We start from the raw sequence: 16,590 nt of genomic DNA on the forward strand, positions 1-16,590 counted from the left end.
TCCGCCACAACCAGGGCACCTGCCTCGGTGATCTTTGTGCACTGTGCAGGCCTGACGCACTGACTCGACCCCACGGACTGGGCTTTGGCTCGGAGTAGCCTCTAGCTCGTCCATGGCATGCGCAACTTCTATCTGTGGCTTAGGGGCCTTGCGACTGGCATCAAGCTCCTCTCTTTCATAATTCTCCGTGTCGGTGGCCTCCTTCAAGGCTGAAGCAAGGGTAACCTCTTCTTTAGCCACGATGCGTCTTCTGGCTTTCTTGATGCTCAGACCACCGATAAACCGATCCAGGAGAGTCTCTTCCAGATCTCGGAAGTCGCAGTGCTGAGCGAGCTTCCGCAGTTCAGCTAGGAATGCAGATACAGACTCCCCAGCACACTGCTGCCTCTTATGAAACTCCAACCGCCGGGCCATCTTGGTCTCAGTAGGCGCCAAATGGCTTGTCAGGCAGGCAAGAATATCTTTGAGAGGTGTCTCACTTAGCTTCGCTGGAGCAAGCAATGCCTTGGCCAGCTTGAAGGTCTCAGGCCCACAGTAGATCAGGAATGTGGCCCTTCTTTTGCTGGCATCGGTGATCCCTTGAGCCACTGCGAAGAACTCGAAGCGTTCGACGTAGTCTTCCCACGTGTGGGGCTCTGATGGCCGGAAGGGCTCCAATACCCTTGGACTCTCCATTGTCCTGTGGGCAGGGTCGTCTTCTCAGCTGGCCAGTGAGTCTTGTTCTTAGGTACAATCCGGACTCTGAGGCAGGGCTGCGTTTAACCGCTCCTCAGCATTCCGGATCCCACCTTCGTTGCCAGTTGTTGTGACGTGGGGTTTGTGATTTCAGCTCTCTTGACATAATATGCTGGAGACAGTTCTGTAGTAACACTTCTTTATTAAAGCAAACAAGACTGAGAACTGAGGAGGGGAGAGCTACATTTATAGGGACAGGGAAAGGATACATTTTGGAGGGAACAATATCAGGCAATCACAGTCCTGCCTTTTGGAGGAAACCAGTAAGACAGAGGATCCAAATACAGCAGCTTAAATGAACCAATAGTAGCTGTACCCTCTGGAACCAAAAGGCAGTTACTTTACCCTAATGCAAATACAGACAATAATAATACAGATATAAAATCCTTTGACTCAATACACAACAGCTCCCTCTCCATGGAGGCGCAGATTGCAGCTATAACAAAGGCGGCATTTTTTCATCTCCGCCAAGCTAAGCAGTTGGCTCCTTATCTCTCTCGCCCTGACCTAGCCACTGTGATCCACGTGACGGTCACCGCAACAAAAATGGATTATTGTAACTCGCTCTACGTGGGGCTGCCCTTGAGACTGACCCAGAAACTGCAGCATGTGCAGAATGCCGCGGCGTGACTCCTTACGGGGTCCTCGCTGTGAGATCACATTCACCCGGTGCTATACTAGCTGCACTGGCTCCCGGTGGAGTACAGGATCAGGTTTAAGGTGCTGGTTTTAACCTTTAAAGGCCTATATGGCTTAGGACCCTTGTACCTACGGGACCGCCTCTCCTGGTATGTCCCACAGAGGAACTTACGGTCTTCAAATAAAACATCCTGAAGGTCGCAGGCCACAAAGAGGTTAGGCTGGCCTCAACTAGAGCCAGGGCTTTTTCGGCTGTGGCTCCAATCTGGTGGAACGCTCTGTCACAAGAGACTAGGGCCCTGCGGGATTTGACATCTTTCCGCAGGGCCTGCAAGACAGAGCTGTTCCACCAGGCCTTTGGTCAGGGCACAGCCTGACTCCCTCCTTTGGCAATCATTACAGAACTTAAGCTTATGGTTGCCATCAATTTGATTTTAATTAATTTGTATAATGGAATGTTTTTAGAATGTTGCACTATTTTATTGTTGTTAGCCGCCCTGAGCCCGGCTTCAGCTGGGGAGGGCGGGATATAAATAAAATTTATTATTATTATTATTATGTTATTGCTCTATTGCCATCTGAAGGGGCCCTCTTGTGCAAGAAGCAACAGTGGAGTCTTATGGACCGTCCAAGTGTCTGTATTTTCCATGGACAGACCTGGATTTACTGAAGCCGCCCCAGTTTTGGATTTGATCCCAGAATGTTCCGCTTTTCCCTGGGACGTCCCTCTTTCCGTCAGATAAATGTTGGAGGGTACGCTGGTGCTGTGTGCCCTTTGTCTCTTAACAGAGTGGGTTCTCTGGCGGGCAGCAGTTTTCTTTAGGTGCTTCTCACCACCTGCCCCAGAAACGGATCCATCCTCTCTCTCCCCTGAGCGGCTTTGCTGTGGATGCTCCAGTCTGTGCTGACCCTACAGAGCATTTCGCACTCGGAACTCCAGGAAACATTGTCCCTTTCTTCTCGTCCTCTCACTGAGGATCTTGAAGGGACCGATTCCCTTCGCTGTCAACACTCGTCTAACCTTCACCTGCTGGAGAGACGAGAACACCCCCCCAAAAAACAACTAATTTTCCGGTCTAGAAAAATACAAAACTAAAAAGAGAGGAAATGAATACTCTAAAAGACCTTGTAGGAAATCTCTCAAAGGGACAGAGAACACCACAGAACTGTCTGAGCTCTGGACATCTCCTTTTGCCTGCTTGTTGAATCAGAGAATCTGTGACTCCAATACTCACCTGCCCTCCCAGCAGCGGGCAAGCTGAGAAGCAGAGCTCACTCCCTCAGCTCTGCTGTAACAGACCAGAGCCATCAGGCCTCTTGCAGAAATTCCTTCAGTGGGAGAGATAGGAAGTCGGGCGAATTTCACCAGTTTCACTGCCCCTGAACTCCCTGAACGGATACATAGCAATGTTCAAAACCCTGCTTCCTACCACAGTGCTGTGAGGTGTCGGGGTGAAATCACTGAGACAGTTTCACCTCAGCGCTGCAAGCAAGCCGGAGAAGCATCAGGGAGCCTCAGCTGGGGGGCGGGAGCACTTTAAGGGAGTCCCCAGCTCGCCGTCAGCTTGCAGAGTGGGATGGCAGATTCACTCAGTGGTATATCGCTGGTGAAACCGCCACCACTCCTAAGCTGGAGGGTGTCAAGAGCGGCTATGATTTCATCTGTGATATATTGCTGAGTGAAGCCGCCATTGCGGTCTGCCCCTTCTGCCGGTCCTGGGCGATGTATCGATGCACCCAGGCCTACTGCTGAGGAGGATTAGACTTGAGGTACAGAGAGTTGGTGGCGCTGTGGGTTAAACCACAGAGCCTAGGACTTGCCGATCAGAAGGTCGGTGGTTCGAATCCCCGCGACCGTTGCTCGGTCCCTGCTCCAGCCAACCTAGCAGTTCGAAAGCACGTCAAAGTGCAAGTAAATAAATAGGTACCGCTCCGGCGGGAAGGTAAACGGTGTTTACATGCACTGCTCTGGTTTGCCAGAAGTGGCTTAGTCATGCTGGCCACAGGACCCGGAAGCTGTACGCCAGCTCCCTCGGCCAGTAAAGTGAGATGAGTGCCGCAACCACAGAGTCGGCCACGACTGGACCTAATGGTCAGGGGTCCCTTTGCCTTTATACAGAGAGTTTGTTAGGAAATGTAGAATCCAGACACAAGACTTATCCAGCAAACCAGCTTCTTCTTCATCTCTTTCCTGCTTGATCTCCGTGGCCAGCAGCCTCTGGTCAGTGTCTGATGCGGCCTGCCAATCCGCCGTGGAGAAGTTCACTGCTGCCTGGTCCTGAAATGGTGCTGACACCTGAAATAGCAACATGGAGTCGCTTTTGAGATGGCAGGGACAGGCCTTAGGAGGGTTGAGCTCTACCGGCAACATTATGATCCTACATCAGTCTACTGAGAAGTAGACTCCTGAGTCTGTGGAAGCAGACATACCCCAAGTCAACCCTGCAGGTACCACAAAGACCCATCTTATCCCAGTCAGCATCTGTATTGAATCAAATCTGCACTTTGGACTATGCTGAAATGGTGAAACTGACCGGAAAGCTCAGGAACCAAGAAGACAAAAACTTCAAGAAATAATGGGTGGGAAATATAATTTATTTAGGAGACCACTGTAAGCAGATGAAAACATTAGCAGGATTTTAATATTGCTTGTAACATAACAAACACTTTGGACAATATGGACAGATACAAAAATTAGATTATGGAATAATATGCAATTGAAAATGTTGACAATAAGACCCATGGAAAGGATGGTGGGAAGTCTTGAGATTCAGAGAAATCTTTATATACGGATGTGCATTTGTTATAAATTTATATTTGCAAAACCAAATAAAAACGATTTCGGATCAAATCCAGACTTTCCTTTTAAAGCCCTCTTATGCCACTTTAAAGGTACGCAGGTGGCACTGTGGTTTAAACCACAGAGCCTAGGATTTGCCGATCAGAAGGTCGGTGGTTCAAATCCCCGCGACGGGGTGAGCTCCCATTGCTCGGTCCCTGCTCCTGCCAACCTAGCAGTTCGAAAGCACCTCAAAGTGCAAGTAGATAAATAGGTACCGCACCGGCGGGAAGGTAAATGGCGTTTCCGTGTGCTGCTCTGGTTCGCCAGAAGCGGCTTAGTCATACTGGCCACATGACCCGGAAGCTGTACGCCGGCTCCCTCGGCCAGTAAAGTGAGATGAGCGCCGTAACCCCAGAGTCGGCCACGACTGGACCTAATCGTCAGGGGTCCCTTTACCTTTACCTTTATGCCACTTTAAACTTTTCCCCTCCTAAAGCTACAACTCTCAGAGCAGATTAATAATCAAACCCTCTTTCCAGGGAACTCTGGGAATTGTAGCTCTGCGAGGGGGATAAAGGCTGTTTCTTAACTACTCTCCGCACCTTTAACAAACTACAGCTCCCAGGATTCCTTGGGGGAAAGCCATGACTGTTTGAAGTGGGATAAGGATGCTTTAAATATATAATGCAGATGGGAGTTTCACACATACCGACCGACAACCTCACCTCTTTCCCTTGCCTCTGGGTCTCCTGCTGCACCCGAAGGAACCCCTCGGCCAGTCACCTGGGAGCAGGTCCGGGCCGCACTCCCTCACCTTGGCTCTGGATCTCTGGCAGCAGGATGGTCAGGAACTGCTCCAGGACCAGCAGCTCCAGGACCTGCTCCTTGGTGTGCCTCTCCATGTTCAGCCACTGGGAGCAAAGCTCCTGGAGTCGGCTGTAGGCCCTGCTGGGCCCCTCGGCCTCCTGGTAGCAGAAGCGCCTAAAGTGCTGGCGCTGCATTTCCCTCCTCAAGGCGTCCCTGCGCAAGATGGCTGCCTTCACTTTCCCATAATCCTCTCTGTCTCCGGTCTCCAGCCTCTGAAAGGCCCGCTCCTTTGTAATGACATCTATTATGGATCTGAACCTATATGTACAGTACTGTATTAATTCAGAATTTAAATAACATAAAGACGCAGGGATGAAAAAACTTGTATGAGTCACCCCATAACAGAGGCCTGTTTTATCCTTTTCCTTACACAGTGGTACAATCAGTCCTCTTGAACAAGTTGCACAACTGCAGGATGTATTTATAATGACTGAGTTGGATGAATAAATGTTTTTTTTAAAAAAAAATCTTAATCATTATTCAGGGATTATTTAACAGCTTCATTCACGGATTGTGGCATCACATGGGGGAGAGCCTGGCAAGCGCATCGGTGGCACACTGTAGGTGCCATGACAACCCATGGGTGCCACCCTGGAGAAGGCAGAGGGAGGCGATAATACAGTGGTACCTCGGGGTTAAGAACTTAGTTTGTTCTGGAGGTCCATTCTTAACCTGAAACTGTTCTTAACCTGAAGCACCACTTTAGCTAATGGGGCCTCCTGCTGCCACCACACGATTTCTGTTCTCATCCTGAAGCAAAGTTCTTAACCTGAGGTACTATTTCTGGGTTAGCGGAGTCTGTAACCTGAAGCGTACGTAACCTGAAGCGCATGTAACTCGAGGTACCACTGTACTGAGCTAGGGAGAGCAATGGCCTGATGGGGTTCAAGGCAGCATCCAGCATTTGCTGCACAAATTTGCTGGTTTAATCTTCTGAAATGACAGCTGAAAGGATCCCAGGCCAAAGCTATGTAGGTGCAGCAAACAAAGGAGCTCTGACTAACCTTAATTTCCTTTGGTGAAGCTGGTGAGGTTTTCTCATGACACCCCCTGCGAAAGCAATGAGGAGAACTACAGGGCTCAAGTGCCAACCAGCTTTAAAGCTATGTGAAAGCATTTATAAACCACTTAATTTCTTATTCTGTTTTTTTAATCTCTTAAACCGTGCACAATATAAAATCAATAAAGCACAGCATTAATAATACAACACAAATGGTGTAAAAGCATATGAAAACAAGTAAAACAAGTAAAAATTCAGGGAATTCCTCTTTTTTTAAAAAAGAATCTATGCCTAGTCACCTTCCCTGGAAGGAGTTAAAACCAATAAGAAGCTTGCCAGAGAGGACTGAAAAGGGGGACTGTAAATAGTGCAAAGTCCCTTCCTGTTCTCCTTCCTTCACCCCCCCCTCCCCACCCCCTACTCTATTCCCGGGATCATCTACCTTTTGAATTTTTGTACCTTCGGCTCTTGAGTTAATGTGATGCTGCCTTAAGAAGTCTTTGCAGCAGATCTCAAGTGCAGGTAATTTTTCAAAAAATAATATTTTTTTTAAAGGCTTGGGTGGGGGGTCGGAGTGCCCTGTTCATTTTTGCGGATGCGGAGGAGGAGAAGGAAAAGAAATTAGGAGCCCACCCTCAACTCAGGCAGTCCCCCTCTGGCGGATTTCTGAAAAGGCGTTTGGTGTTGAAAACTTAGCAAGCCGGCAGAAAGCGCAGCTGGAATGACTGCAATGGGTCCTAGCAAGGAAACATAAGGGGGAAAATATAGATACACACACGGGGAGGGGGGCTCTTATTGCGCTGAGGGCGGTGGGAGACCCCATAGCTTCCTATGGGTGATGAGGAGAAATTTAAAAGCAGTTTATGGCAAGGGTATAACCACAGACTTCAAGATCCCTAGCTGCATTCAAACTATACATCTAAAGCACATTTTCTCCACCCCCATCCCTGAAACCTTGGAATAGTAGTTTGTTAAGGGTGGGGGGGGTGTTAAACTACAGTTCCCAGGATTATTTGTGGTTGTGTGTGTGCTTTAAATGTTCCAGAGGTCTGTTCTTAACCTGAAACTGTTCTTAACCTGAAGCACCACTTTAGCTAATGGGGCCTCCTGCTGCTGCCGCGCCGCCGGAGCCTGATTTCTGTTCTCATCCTGAAGCAAAGTTCTTAACCTGAAGCACTATTTCTGGGTTAGTGGAGTCTGTAACCTGAAGCGTATGTAAGCTGAAGCGTATGTAACCCAAGGAACCACTGTACACAGCTTGGGTGTCTCCAGACAAGGCACCTTATTGAGCATTCATCCCGATTCATTGCCAATTTAAAGAGCATTCATTTGAAGGTTAGATGATGTTGCATCAAAGCGGGAAGCGGGTTCAGCTGTAATTTTGCAACCTGAATTTACCAGTACAGTGGTACCTCGGGTTACATACACTTCAGGTTACAGACTCCGCTAACCCAGAAATAGTACCTCGGGTTAAGAACTTTGCTTCAGGATGAGAACAGAAATCACACGGCTGTGGCATGGTGGCAGCGGGAGGCCCCATTAGCTAAAGTGGTGCTTCAGGTTAAGAACAGTTTCAGGTTAAGAATGGACCTCCAGAACAAATTAAGTACTTAACCCAAGGTTCTGCTGTATGTGATTAGAAGCCACCTGCAAAGTTCCTTGGTGCTGTTTCAGAGCTGTGGAAAGGGAACTGACAGGTAATCCTGGTACCGATTTCTGAGGACTGCCCCCCCCCCATGGACTTCCACTGTGCGGCTTAAGTTTTATCACCTTTTTTGCCAGCGAAACCGATGCTGGGTTGCCAGGTCACGTGACCGAGCTGAACAAGTTTATGATCAGAGTAAGTTCCCCAGAGTAAGTCCCTCAGATTGCCCTGTTTCTTCTGGGTCTACGCTGGCATGAGCCCCGACTAAGATGGGATGGGAGACTTATGTCTGGCTGAGATCTGAGCACAGGATTGTGCCCTGATTCAATAAAATTCTGTTCACAAGATCAGAAGCACTAGAATGAAAGTTGAAAGCTTAGGTAATAAATGTTGGAAATGTAAAGAAAAAGAAGGAACGTTTTATCACATGTGGTGGAAATGTAAAAAAGTGAAAAACTTCTGGGAAATTATTTATAATGAGATGAAAAAAATGTTGAAATATACATTTATTAAGAAACCAGAAGCATTTTTACTTGGCATTGTAGGAGATGATATAAATAGAAAGGATTGTAAGTTGTTTTTATATGCAATGACTGCAGCAAGAATACTACTGGCCCAAAACTGGAAGCAAGAAGAATTATCGATAAAAGAAGAATGGAGGATGAAACTGATGGACTATGCAGAATTAGATAAACTAACAGGAAGGATTTGAAACCTGTGGGACCAGAGATTCTCAGAGAACTGGAGTAAATTTGCGGACTATTTGAAAAGTAATTGTGTGATGAACAGATTACGCTAGTAGGTTTGCAAGAAGTTTTGTAAGGTGAATTATTAGAAATATTGCAAAAAAAAAAAAGTAATGAGAAGAATTATTAGTTAAAGATATCTAATGGTAATATGAAATTAAGAAATGCATAATAAGTGATAAGTACAGAAATCATCAGAGGTGTTGACGGAAGTCCCCAAAAAATTGTATAAGATGAGAAGTGCTGTTGTATGAATGTTAATTAATATGTTAAAAATTAATAAAAATGTATAAATCAAAAGAAAGTTGAAAGCTTAGTTTCTTTCCCTTTCCGACAGGAATAGGAGGAAATCCTTCAAATTTCCGGAAGAAGATGTGGAGTACAAAGAGCCCTTCAGGCTGTTTGGAGTAGTCCTTTGGCGACATCCCCTACGCACTGAAAACGCGTGGCAGAATATATTTCTGTGGCATTTGCAGAAAACAGTTGGCATGCACTGAAATCCTGCAGGAGGCGGAATTATTTGCTCTCTCCTTGCCCTGCGGTCCGAGGCTGCGCTGGAGCAAAGGGGCCGGATCCCGAGGTGAAAATGGAGGAGCAGGAATCGGCAAGCCCGGAGCTGGAGACGGGATCAGGGAGAGCAGGAGAACCCCCTGGCATCCTTCAAGCGGGGACCCTCACACAGAGTCCCAGAGAGGTGGCACCTCCGCAGCGCATGAAAGAGGAGCCGGAAGAGGGCCTGTCGTCTCAGCGCTGGGAAGCCCAGTGGCAAGAGTTCCTCAAGGCCGTGCAATGCCCTCAGCCTGGATGGGGGAGCCCGCTTCTTCCACATCCTGCGCCAGCAGGCCGCACAACAGCTCCTCTGCTCCCTGGCAGCTTGGAAGGACGGCTTCAGAGCTTCAGGCATTTCTCCTACCAGGAAGCCGCAGGCCCACGGGAGACATACAGTCGGCTGCGGGAGCTTTGCTACCAGTGGCTGAAGCCGGAGAGGCACACCAAGGAGCAGATCCTGGAGCTGGTGATTCTGGAGCAGTTCCTGGCTGTCCTTCCCCAGGAAATCCGGAGCCGGGTGACGGAACAAGGCCCAGAGACCTGTATCCAGGCTGTGACCCTGGCAGAGAGCTTACTGCCCAGACGGGAAGGAGGAGAGCAACGGAGAGAGCAGGTGAGCCGCTTCCGGCGATGGGATGTCCCCATTAGTGTCCCCCTTCTGCATGAAAAGCAGGTGTTCTAGTGCTGAGCTACGCCCTTCTTTTGTTTGTTTTAATTTATTTAATCAATTTTCTATACAAACATCAACCGCAAAAGACACATACCGCATTTTTGCTCTATAAGATGCACCTGACCATAAGACGCACCTAGTTTTTAGAGGAGGAAAAGAAGAGTAAAAAAAATTGTGAATCAAATGTTGTACTAAACTACAATGGTACCTCCGGTTAAGAACTTAATTTGTTCTGGAGGTCCGTTCTTAACCTGAAACTGTTCTTGAGCTGAAGCACCACTTTAGCTAATGGGGCCTCCTGCTGCCGCCGTGCCGCCAGAGCACGATTTCTGTTCTCATCCTGAAGCAAAGTTCTTAACTACCTGACTTTTAGACGACATCGGAAGGCAGCCCTGTTTAGGGAAGTTTTTAATGTTTGATGTTTTATCATGTTTTTTATATTCTGTTGGGAGCCACCCAGAGTGGCTGGAAAAACCCAGTCAGATGGGCGGGAAATTATTATTATTATTATTATTATTATTATTATTATTATTATTATTAATTTGTACCCCCGCCCATCTGGCTGGGTTTCCCCAGCCACTCTGGGCGGCTTCCAACAAAGATTAAAAGATTTAAAATAAATTAAAATGTCACACATTAATAATAATAATAATAATAATAATAATAATAATAATAATAATAATTTATTATTTATACCCCGCCCATCTGGCTGGGCCTCCCCAGCCACTCTGGGCGGCTTCCATAGAAACCAAAAATACAGTAAAATATCACACGTTAAAAACTTCCCTAAACAGGCAGCCTTCAGATGTCTTCTAAATGTCAGGTAGTTGTTTATCGCTTTGACATCTGCTGGAAGGGCGTTCCACAGGGCGGGTGCCACTTCCGAGAAGGCCCTCTGCCTGGTTCCCTGTAGCTTTGCTTCTCGCAATGAGGGAACCGCCAGAAGGCCCTCAGCGCTGGACCTCAGCATCCGGGCAGAACGATGGTAATATACCGTATTTTTCACCCTATAGGGCGCACCGGCCCATAGGGCGCACCTAATTTTTTGGGGGGAAATAAAGGGAAAAAAATTATTTCCCCCCCATGCGCGGGGCTGGGGCGGGGGAAGCCCAAGCTTCCCCCGATCCCAGCCCCCAGAACAGGCTGCTGTCCGCAAGCCTTGGGAGCCCGGCGGGAACTCCCGCTGGTCTCCCCAGGCTTGTGGATATCTGCCTGAAGCCCGGGGCGCGCTGCTCAGTGCGCCCCAGGCTTTGGGAAGCAGGCTGCTATCCGCAAGCCTAGGGAGCCTGGCGGAAAGTCGCGCCGGGCTCCCAAGGCTTGCAGATATTTGCCCGAAGCCCGGGACGTGCTCCGCTGCGCTCCCCGGGTTTTGGGCTGCAGGCTGCTGTCCGCAAGACTTGGGAGCCCGGCGGGAAGTTGTGCCAGGCTCCCAAGGCTTGCGGATAGCTTCCTGAAGCCTGGAGAGCGAGAGGGGTCGGTGCGCACCGACCCCTCTCGCTCTCCAGGCTTCAGCGAAAGCCTGCATTCGCCCCATAGGACACACACACATTTCCCCTTCATTTTTGGAGGGGAAAGAGTGCGTCCTATAGGGCGAAAAATACGGTAATATAAGTAATAAATAATAATATAAGTAATAAATTGTTGTTGTTGTTGTGCTACCTCAACTAAAACTTCCACTATTGTTTCCAGGGGACAGAGAGGCTGATCCAGGAAGTGTCTGCAAATATCCCAGTGGAAGATGACGCTGTGCTGGAAATCACCCAGAGGCCGCTGTGCAGAGAGGTCAAGCAAGAGGTCAAGGAGGATGTCAGCTCGCTTGGTAAGTGTAAGCAGTCCATGGATTTTAGTTGCGGCTGTGGGGTGTTCGGTGGTGCTCTGTCTCCTGCTTGTGGGTTTCCCGGGGGGGGGCATCTGGGTGGCCACTGTGAGAATAGGATGCTGGACTAGAGGGGTCATTGGCCTGATCCAGCAGGACTATTTTTAAGCTCTTAAAAGTAAAGGGACCCCTGACCATTAGGTCCAGTCGTGACCGACTCTGGGGTTGCGGCGCTCATCTCGCTTCATTGGCCAAGGGAGCTGGCGTACAACTTCCGTGTCATGTGGCCAGCACACGGAAACGCCCTTTACCTTCCCGCCAGAGCGGTACCTATTTATCTACTTGCACTTTGACGTGCTTTTGAACTGCTAGGTTGGCAGGAGCAGGGACCGAGCAATGGGATGTCACCCCATCGTCGGATTCGAACCGCCGACCTTCCAATCGGCAAGTTCTAGGCTCTGTGGTTTAACCCACAGCACCACTCGCGTCCCTTCTTAAGCTCTTAACAACTAATAAATCAGGACAATGTTTGGACAGTCCATTATAAATCCACTACTAAGGCACTAACCTACTTCACAGAATTGTTGTAAAGATAAAATAGGGAGGAAGAGAACCATATACAGTGGTACCTCTGGGTTAAGAACTTAATTCGTTCTGGAGGTCCGTTCTTAACCTGAAACTGTTCTTAACCTGAGGTACCACTTTAGCTAATGCGGCCTCCCGCTGCCGCTGCTGTGCAATTTCTGTTCTCATCCTGAAGCAAAGTTCTTAACCCGAGGTACTATTTCTGGGTTAGCGGAGTCTGTAACCTGAAGCGTCTGTAACCCGAGGTACCACTGTATGCCACCTTGAGCTCCTTGGAGGAAAAGATGGAACATGAATGCAATCAATCAATCAATCAATCAATCAATCAATCAATAATATTATTTATTGAATTTATACACCGCCCTATACCCGGAGGTCTGAGGGCGGTTCACGAAAAAGATCACAATATATAAAATAAAAATAAAAGCAATAACCCAATAATACATACACCCCCCCAAAAAAGAGCCACTTTTAAAAAGGGTATAGGATGTTGATCAGGTCAACCAAAGGCCTGGTTAAAAAGGAACTTTTTTTCCTGCTGCCTAAAGCTGTATAATGAACTCTCCCCTGGGGGAGAGCATTACACAGACACAGAACCACTGCAGAGAAGGCCCTGTTCTCGTGTTGCCACCCTCCGGACCTCTCAAGAAGGTGGCACACGAAGGAAGGTCTCAGATCTCATGGTCTGGGTAGGTTTATATGGAAAGAGGTGGTCCTTAAGGTATTGCAGTTCTGTTCTATTTAAGGCTTTCTAGGTCAAAACTAGCACTTTGAATTGGGCCTGGTAGCCAGCGTAGTCGGACCAGGACCAGTATAATATGCTCAAAGCGTCTTGCTCCGGTGAGCATCCTGGCCGTAAACTAATCCGCCTTGTCTCTTGATTTCAGGAGCTGACGAATGGCCTAGTAAGGATGAGAGGGAGCCACATGGAGTGTTGATGGAAGTTGCTGATCATCAGGCAGTGGACGAAGACGATGGGGACGTGGATGGGCCAGAGTGGGAGCAAGGGAACAAAGTGGAGGAATGGCCAAACAAATCCATTGCTTATGAAGGCGGCCACTTCCACGAAATCACAGTGCATCAGAGAATCCACAGCAGGAAAAGGAGGAACAAGTGTGACGTGTGTGGGAAGGTGTTCAGAGACGAAGCTTACCTTAGTAAGCACCAGAGAACCCACACCGGGGAGAAACCCTATGAATGCTCAGACTGTGGAAAGAGCTTCCGTTGGAGTTCAGACTTCCACAGGCACCAGAGAACCCACACGGGAGAAAAACCATACAAATGTTCCGACTGTGGGAAAAGTTTTCGCCGGAGCTCTAACCTCCATAGGCACCAGAGAACCCACACGGGGGAGAAATCGTACGAATGTTCAGAGTGCGGGAAAAGTTTCCGATGCAGCTCAAGCCTGATTAGCCACAGGCGAACCCACACCGGGGAGAAACCCTACGAATGTTCAGACTGTGGGAAAAGCTTCCGGCTGAGTTCAAACCTTATCAGCCACAAGAGAACCCACACCGGAGAGAAACCCTACGAATGCCCTGATTGCGAGAAATGCTTCCGTCGGAGCTCGCACCTTAATACCCACAAGAGAATCCACACGGGGCAGAAACCCTATAAATGCTCAGATTGTTCCAAAACCTTTTCGGACCGATCCAACCTTCTCAGCCACCTGAGAATCCACACCGGGCAAAAGCCGTACACGTGCTCGGATTGTACCAAGACGTTTTCCAATAAATCTAACCTTCTCAGCCATCAGAGAATCCACTCAGGAGAGAAGCCGTATGAATGCTTAGACTGTGGGAAAAGTTTCAGCGTGTGCCAGTACCTGACCAGGCACCAGAGGAGACACACGACAGAGAAGCTGCACGAGTGTGTGGATTGTGGGAAGAGGTTCAGTCAGAGCCAGTATCTTATCCGCCATCAAAAGCATTCGCACAGGAGGAAAATGGGAGTTTGCACCGTAATAGACATACAATGAACTTTACAGGAGATGGGAACATTATCAGTACTTGAATTGTCGGAAGAGATTGAACCTCAACACAAATCTTAATAAACACCAGAGATTCTACACAGAACTGGAAATCCTACAAATCTGTGTCACAGGGTAGTCTTCTTTTCATGCAACTCATATTCCTCATAGAGAATTCCCCGCCTTCCAGATATCTACGTACAGCTAGTTAGAGAGAAATGTAAGCTTCTAAACAAACAGCGCAGGGCTGTTGTCCACATGGTTAGTGTTTGATGTAGCCCATTTGCCTCACTGGATACTGGAAAATCAGCCCTAGAAAGAACAGGTAGCTAGGTTCACCTTTTAGCAGTTGAAGTCTTAAAGCAGGGATAAGGAACCTGTGGTCCTTCATCTGCCGCTGGGCTCCCATCTCCCATCATGGTCCACTGGCCAGGAGTTGCAGTCCAGCAACATCCAAAGGGCTTCTGGATCCCATCCTTGCCTTACCGCAGGCATGTCCAACTCCCAAGAGACTGTGATCTACTCCCACTATTAAAAAGTTGTTGAGCTTTTGGGGGCGGGGTGGGATCACACAATCGACCAGGGACGCCCCACGGTCGACCAGTAGATCTCGATTGACTGGTTGGATGGATATTTTTCCTTGTTTGTGGTTGTGGTTGTTTGTTTTATTTTTATTTTTGTTGAAAATTTAATAAAATATTATTTTTTAAAAAGGGATGTCAATAATTACGTCCTATCTGCCATTTCCCTCACAGAGCAGCAGGGCTGGCCCACCCATGAGGCAAGGTAAGGTGATTGCTTCAGACAGCAGGATCCACAGGGGCAGCTGATCCAGCCTCCATCATGGGCTGCTACCTTGGTGACAGCGATGGCTGAGGCACACTCCTTGGAGGCCGAATCTTCTGCCTCCCTGGCAGCCGTCACACAATGCTGCCTCTGCTGTGGCCTCTTGAATAGGAGGCGCTGCTAGACTCCTCCCAAGGGCGGAAATGGCACGGGGGGACCTCCTGGAATCCACACCCACCCAACAGCCTTTGATTCTCATTTCAACCATAAGGAAAGGTTGATGGAGATCGCCCCTCACCCCTTCTTCCCTGGCAGGGAGGGGAGACACCATTTTGTGGTTTGCCTCAGGCGCCAAAATGTCTTTGGCCTGCCCTGCAGAGCTGCAATTTGCAGAGTGGTTTAAGAGTCGATCGCTCTCCCCAGGCAACTCTGAGAACTGGAGCTCAGTGAGGGGAGTAGGGGTTCTCCAACAACTCTCTGCCTCCTTCACTGCAGCTCCCAGGAGTTTTCAGGGGGAAGCTGTGGATGTTAAAAGTGGTATCGGAGTGCTCTGAATGTAAGCACAGATTGGGGTCGCACACGGAGACATTCCAAGGCTCCATTCAAGGTTTGAGATGAAACCTGCCTGAGATGGGCCATCTGTGGTCCTTGTTCTCATTCGGCCCACAGAGATAGGGTGGCAGAGAGAGCATGAGATAGTTCATGCAGGAGCTTCAATGAACTCTGCCCCCAAACCATCTGATTTATAGCTAACTAGCCTGTTCGCCTACGTGCCTTGCCCGGCAAGCTATGTGCAGATTATTCATCAGCTAGCCACCTCTTCCCATGCCCCACGTTCTCCAAACAATGTCTAACATCAAAAAAGGCCAGAAGCTACCCTTCATTATCACTTCCTTCCAACAGATTAAAGGCTGTTCTCAGCCATCAAAGAGGTGAACAAGAGATAGAGAGGGGAAGCAAACAGAGACAGGAAGGAATGACCATGCTAGATCAACTAACGCCTCGAAATATAATTGTCTTCCGGATAGATTGCCCATTAACCAAATGCATCAGGTCTATGAGCATTTTGTCTTTCATCAAGGCTGCTGCACATTTTGTGATATGGAAGCTCTCTCTCCCAGGCTGCACTATCCTTGGAAGGCTGGGGTTGGGTGAACCTGTGGCCTTTCAAATGGTGCTGGACTCCAACTCCCATCATCCCTGGCCATTGGCCATGCTGGCTGGGGCTGATGGGAGTTGGAGTCCAACCGAACCAGTGGAAAGCCACAGGTTCCCTTTCCCTGTATTGCCTGGAATGTTTAATTTTGTGTCAACCATGTACAACCACGATCCCTTACTTGAATAAATATGCTCTTGTGTAGTTTGAAGTGCTGGGGGAAATTCAGGGTGGAATGGTCCGTTTGGGAACAGGACAAAGGCCTGCATCTTTAAAGAAATATGCCTCATAATTCCTATACAATACCCAAAAGGAGCTTATTCTGCGGTAACCCAGAACTCATCTGTTGTCAGTCTTTTGGCTACCACACTTTTAAGGAGGATGGAGACAAATTGGAGGAAGCTCAGAAGACAACAAGGATGCTTGAGGGATTTGGAAAAAAGATCTGTGAGGAAAAGACAGGGATAGCATCTCCCCTATGTATGCGAAGAGGGCAAAAACTTGTGCCACATCTGCAACATACATTCAAAGCACTATCATATCACACTGTCATGGCTTCCCCCAAAGAATCCTGGCAAGTGTCGTTAATTGTTAGGAAAACCCTCATTTCTGTGAGGGAAATAGGGATTTCTCTCTCACACAAGA

At 48.4% G+C, this 16,590-nt stretch overlaps 2 protein-coding genes across 3 annotated transcripts in view; one reads left to right on the plus strand and one right to left on the minus strand.

Annotated features, from left to right (window-relative positions):
- Positions 1-16,590, minus strand: part of LOC310756746 (uncharacterized protein) — a 1,375,527-nt gene that overhangs the window by 1,169,615 nt on the left and 189,322 nt on the right. The window lies entirely within an intron of this gene.
- Positions 5,003-14,714, plus strand: LOC310756733 (uncharacterized protein). 2 transcript variants are annotated; one of them, XM_083601370.1, is made up of 4 exons: positions 5,003-5,242; positions 8,752-9,576; positions 11,323-11,452; positions 12,922-14,714. In XM_083601370.1, exons 2-4 carry the CDS (start codon positions 9,001-9,003, stop codon positions 14,010-14,012), a joined length of 1,797 nt encoding a protein of 598 aa, XP_083457496.1. In that variant the 5' UTR covers positions 5,003-5,242; positions 8,752-9,000; the 3' UTR covers positions 14,013-14,714. The 2 variants fall into 2 exon arrangements, with proteins under 2 accessions (XP_083457496.1, XP_083457495.1); XM_083601369.1 differs by lacking the exon at positions 5,003-5,242 and adding an exon at positions 6,368-6,545.

The sequence above is a fragment of the Podarcis filfolensis genome, assembly GCF_964270895.1.
Source record: "Podarcis filfolensis genome assembly, chromosome: 2".
Lineage (NCBI taxonomy): Eukaryota > Metazoa > Chordata > Lepidosauria > Squamata > Lacertidae > Podarcis > Podarcis filfolensis.

What these genes read in the sequence shown, in the direction of transcription:
- LOC310756733 (XM_083601370.1), top strand. Translation starts at nt 9,001, where the DNA reads ATGGAGGAGCAGGAATCGGCAAGCCCGGAGCTGGAGACGGGATCAGGG. An exon ending in GAGAGCAACGGAGAGAGCAG is followed by an intron (nt 9,577 to 11,322) that starts GTGAGCCGCTTC and finishes TATTGTTTCCAG; the next exon opens with GGGACAGAGAGGCTGATCCA. An exon ending in GGAGGATGTCAGCTCGCTTG is followed by an intron (nt 11,453 to 12,921) that starts GTAAGTGTAAGC and finishes TCTTGATTTCAG; the next exon opens with GAGCTGACGAATGGCCTAGT.